Genomic DNA, 5,000 nt, shown 5'->3' with positions numbered 1-5,000 from the left:
AATCTTCCTAATCCTACACTTCCTCTTCCTCCTCCTAATCCCAATCTCTTCCTAATCCTCCCAATCCTACACTTCCTCTTCCTCCTCCTAATCCCAGGCTCTTCCTAATCCTCCCAATCCTACACTTCCTCCTCCTAATCCCAAGCTCTTCCTAATCCTCCCAATCCTACACTTCCTCTTCCTCCTCCTAATCCTACACTTCCTCCTCCTCATCCCAATCTCTTCCTAACCCTCCCGACCCTCCCCGCAGCACGGCCACCTCCTCCTAATCCCCAATCTCTTCCTCCTCCTCCTCCTCATCCCAATCTCTTCCTAACCCTCCCGACCCTCCCCGCAGCACGGCCACCTCCACCATCACCGTCTTCCTCGCCGAGCACGACCTCGACGACCTGACGGAGACCAACGTGCTCTCCATCTTCGTGCAGGAGCTGTTCGTCCACCCGGACTACAAGGCGGACGGGCGGGATACGGTGAGTGGGGGGAGAGGGAGGTGGAGGAGGTTGGGGAGGGTGGAGGAGGGGGGAGGGAGGTGGGTGGGGAGGGTGGAGGGTGAGGGGTGGGAGGTGGGGGAGGGAGGAGGTGGGTGGGAGGTGGTGGGGGAGGGGAGGGGAGGGAGGGAGGTGGTGGGAGGTGGTGGGGGAGGGGAGGGGAGGTGGGGTGGGGAGGTGGAGGTGGTCCACCCAGACTACAAGGCGGACGGGCGGGATACGGTGAGTGGGGGGAGAGGGAGGTGGGGGAGGTTGGAGGGGGAGGTGGGAAAGGGGGAGGTGGGTGAGGGGAGGGGGTGAGGGGAGGGGGAGGGGTGGGAGGTGGGGGAAGGGGAGGGGAGGAGCTGTTCGTCCACCCGGACTACAAGGCGGACGGGCGGGATACGGTGAGTGGGGGGAGAGGGAGGTGGGGGAGGTTGGGGAGGGGGTAGGGGGTGGGGAGGGTGGGAGAGGGGGTGGGGAGGGTGGGAGAGGGGGAGGGGAGGTTGGGGAGGTGGTGGGTGGAGGAGGGGTGGGTGAAGGGGGTGAGGAGGAGGGGGGGAGGGTGAGGGGGGTGGAGGTGGGTGGAGGGAAAGGGGGGAGGGGTGGGGGTGAGGAAAAGGGGGTGAGGGAAGGAGGGGGAGGAGGAGGAGGAGGGGGATGGGGATGAAGGAAGGAGGTGGAGGAGGTGGAGGATAATAGTCATGAAAGTAATAATTATAATAATGCTATAAACATTAAGAAATAATTCTATATTTATTGTGTTTTTGTTTCGAAAGTGAGAAGGGAAGACAAATACCTTTTGACAAACGCAACGGTACCAGTAATTTTTCTAATGAGAAAAAAAACAGCAATCATAAATCTTTCTAATAAGAATGAGAAGGAATAACTTTACAAGAACAATACAAATAAAATTGAAGTTTCGATGGCACTTCACGACCATTCTCCTCCACAAACCAATTATTCACCCTCACCAAAACCTCTTTGTGTTTGAGAAATAGAACATGATGGGTTTATTTTCCATTCTAAGAGAGATTTGCAACTTATTCAATCATTCTCACCCGTGTTATCTCCCTACCAAGACCTTTCCTCTTTTTTAAATCCAAATTCCCCCCGTTTCTCCCACGCCCTTTGTCCCCACGAACGCCTTCAGGAGGAACACGACATCGCCCTCCTCTACCTGGGCGGAACTCTGAACTTCGGCGTCGGAGTACAACCGATCTGTATCTCGACGCCGGACGACTTCGCGGTGGGTCAGGAGGTGGTCATCGTCGGCTGGGGCCTCACGGACTTCGGTAAGGGGGGGGGAGGGTCCTCTGGCGGTGGTGGTGGTGGTGGTGGGTATGTATTTTGTGTGTATATAGACATGTAATTATATAGAGACATATACACTTACAGACTTATGGGTATATGTGTGTGTGTTTGGTCCTCTGGTGGTGGTGGGTATTTGTGTGTATATAGACATGTAATTATATAGAGAGACATATACTTACAGACTTGTATGTGTGTGTGTGTGTGTGTGTGTGTGTGTGTGTGTGTGTGTGTGTGTGTGTGTGTGTGTGTGTGTGCGTGTGTGTGTGCGTGTGTGTGTGTGTGTGTGTGTGTGTGTGCGTGTGTGTGTGTGTGTGTGTGTGTGTGTGTGTGTGTGTGTGTGTGTGTGTGTGTGTGTGTGTGTATGTGTGTGTGTGTGTGTGCGTGTGCGTGTGCGTGTGCGTGTGCGTGTGCGTGTGTGTGTGTGTGTGTATAAAACTCCCATTTCCCTTCCAATCGCCGGCCAACCAAAGCCTTCCTTTCCCGTGCCCACAAAACGCATAAAACCGACCCAGACACCAATGACGTCACTCCGATAAAACCCTCTCTCCCCCAACCTCCAGCCAACAAGTCCTCCTCCAGTAACCTTCTGCGGGAGGTCACCGTCACCACCATCGACCTCGACCAGTGCATCACCCTCTACCAGAACGCGGCGCAGAGACAGTTCGTCAACGAAAACATGATCTGCACACTGACCGCTGGCAAGGATGCTTGCAGTGTAAGTATCGTTAGAAATATTGGGTTATCAAGAGGTCAGATGTCTGCAGTGTAAGTTCCGTGAGAGATTTTGGGCTATGAAGGGGCCAGGTGTCTGCAGTGTAAGTTCCGTGAGAGATTTTGGGCTATGAAGGGGTCAGGTGTCTGCAGTGTAAGTTCCGTGAGAGATTTTGGGCTATGAAGGGGTCAGGTGTCTGCAGTGTAAGTTCCGTGAGAGATTTTGGGCTATGAAGGGGCCAGGTGTCTGCAGTGTAAGTTCCGTGAGAGATTTTGGGCTATGAAGGGGCCTGATGTCTGCAGTGTAAGTTCCGTGAGAGATTTTGGGCTATGAAGGGGCCTGATGTCTGCAGTGTAAGTTCCGTGAGAGATTTTGGGCTATGAAGGGGTCAGGTGTCTGCAGTGTAAGTTCCGTGAGAGATTTTGGGCTATGAAGGGGTCAGGTGTCTGCAGTGTAAGTTCCGTGAGAGATTTTGGGCTATGAAGGGGTCAGGTGTCTGCAGTGTAAGTTCCGTGAGAGATTTTGGGCTATGAAGGGGTCAGGTGTCTGCAGTGTAAGTTCCGTGAGAGATTTTGGGCTATGAAGGGGCCAGGTGTCTGCAGTGTAAGTTCCGTGAGAGATTTTGGGCTATGAAGGGGCCTGATGTCTGCAGTGTAAGTTCCGCGAGAGATTTTGGGCTATGAAGGGGCCTGATGTCTGCAGTGTAAGTTCCGTGAGAGATTTTGGGCTATGAAGGGGCCTGATGTCTGCAGTGTAAGTTCCGTGAGAGATTTTGGGCTATGAAGGGGCCTGATGTCTGCAGTGTAAGTTCCGCGAGAGATTTTGGGCTATGAAGGGGCCAGCTGTCTGCAGTGTAAATTTCCTTAGAGATTTTCTGTAATTAGGGTGACAGATGCGTGTGAGTTGAAGTCCCGTTGGAAATTTAGGGTTATGAAAGGGTCAGACGTCTGCAGAGTTCATAGACATGTGGAGACTATTGGGTTATGACAAGGATGCACCGTATTCATGTCGACAGATGTGGAAAGGTATGAATGAGAACGAGTATCTTCACAATACAAGAGATGCATTTGACCGGTTTCGACGAAATATTCGAAACCGGTAAAATACATCTCTTGTATTGCGAAGATTCAATATAAGAAATTCTCATTTATACCTTTCCACAGGGTTATGACAAATTGTTGTTACTGATGTTATGAGTGCTATTGCGTTTGGGGGGAGGGGGGCTTCCGTAAGTGTGTGTGTAGGGGGGATGGGGGTTGGGTTTGTGTGTGTGGGTTATGTTTCTTTTTTCTGTTTCTATATCTATGCTCATGTGTCTGTCTTTGCCCCTGAAGCTCTGTCTCGTGTGTATGTTTTCTTTTTCTTGTCTCTCTCTCTCTCTCTTTCTCTCTCTCTATGTATATGCATTAGTCGCTGAATATCGAAACAGGCAGATAAGTAAATGAATGTATAGATTATTATTATTCTATTCAGATGTTATCGCTGAGCATTATACCATCATTATATACTATTCTTACCACGTGTCCTCATGTAATACACTCCTATCAATATCATTATATCCTGCCAATGCGATACAAACCTTCAAGCAATAACTCCCTCTCCCTCCCCCTCCCTTCCCCCACCTCCTCCAGGGCGACAGCGGAGGACCTGTCATAGCCCAGGTCGACGGCGTGTGGGTCCTGCTCGGCATCGTCAGCTTCGGGAACGGGTGCGCTGACATCACGGCCCCCGGAGTGCACACCAACGTCGCCAACTATGTGGACTGGATGATCGAGTCAATCGGTGGATCTTTCTGTTAGGCACGGCGGGGTCCCGGACGGCTCAGAATGGGGGTCACTTTCTGTTAGGAATTTGGAACGGCGGGGTCCTCGTCGGCTTAGAATCGAGGTCACTCTCTGTTGGTCTGCTTGGAATGGGGGTCCTTTCTGTTAAGAAGTCGGAACGGCGGGGTCCTCACTGCTAGTCGGCTTCGAAAGGGGGGACTTTGTTAGCTCCGAATGGGGGGGGGGGATTCCTGTTCATCAGTTCAAAATTAGGGGTTTCTCGTTAGTCCATTCGTAACGACAGTGCTTCCTGTTGGACAGCTCATAACGGGGTATATTTCCTGTTAGTCTGTTCAGGGTATTTTTCCTGTTTGTTCATAACAGGGGTGATCTCTGTTAGTCAGCCGATCCTGAACCATTGTGTGTGAAGGGACTCTACTGAAGTTATTCAAGCTCAGAAACTGGAACATATATATATAAGTTATCTGATGAAAAACATTCAACGAAATCGCTAAGCAGACTACTTTCAAGCCTTTGTAACTCGAAATTCACTGTATTCTAAATTCTATGCAATAAAGATATTCGCATTTCTCTCCCGTTTACAACATCCAGCATCCTACGAACCGAGATGCACTTGCAATATGTGCATCCATGTAGTAACTCCTATCTTATTTTTTAAACAATTCTTTTGTTACTTTCTTTAACCCATATCCATATCGATCGTAAACAAGGGATTAAAAGAAA

The 5,000-nt window shown here is 50.6% G+C and overlaps 1 protein-coding gene across 1 annotated transcript in view; it reads left to right on the top strand.

The window, feature by feature from the left end:
* LOC113813149 (prostasin) overlaps positions 1–4,847 on the top strand; it is an 18,983-nt gene extending 14,136 nt beyond the window's left edge. The window contains exons 7-10 of the mRNA XM_070124148.1: positions 338–470; positions 1,621–1,762; positions 2,342–2,496; positions 4,125–4,847. Coding sequence (XP_069980249.1) covers positions 338–470; positions 1,621–1,762; positions 2,342–2,496; positions 4,125–4,292 — 598 coding nt within the window. The 3' untranslated portion in view covers positions 4,293–4,847. The remainder of the gene's footprint in view (positions 1–337; positions 471–1,620; positions 1,763–2,341; positions 2,497–4,124) is intronic.
* Positions 4,848–5,000: the final 153 nt, after the last annotated feature.

The sequence above is a fragment of the Penaeus vannamei genome, chromosome 8 (genome assembly GCF_042767895.1).
Source record: "Penaeus vannamei isolate JL-2024 chromosome 8, ASM4276789v1, whole genome shotgun sequence".
Taxonomy (NCBI): domain Eukaryota; kingdom Metazoa; phylum Arthropoda; class Malacostraca; order Decapoda; family Penaeidae; genus Penaeus; species Penaeus vannamei.
The sequence above is the reverse complement of the archived record's forward strand: the minus strand, read 5'-3'. Positions and strand labels throughout refer to the sequence as shown.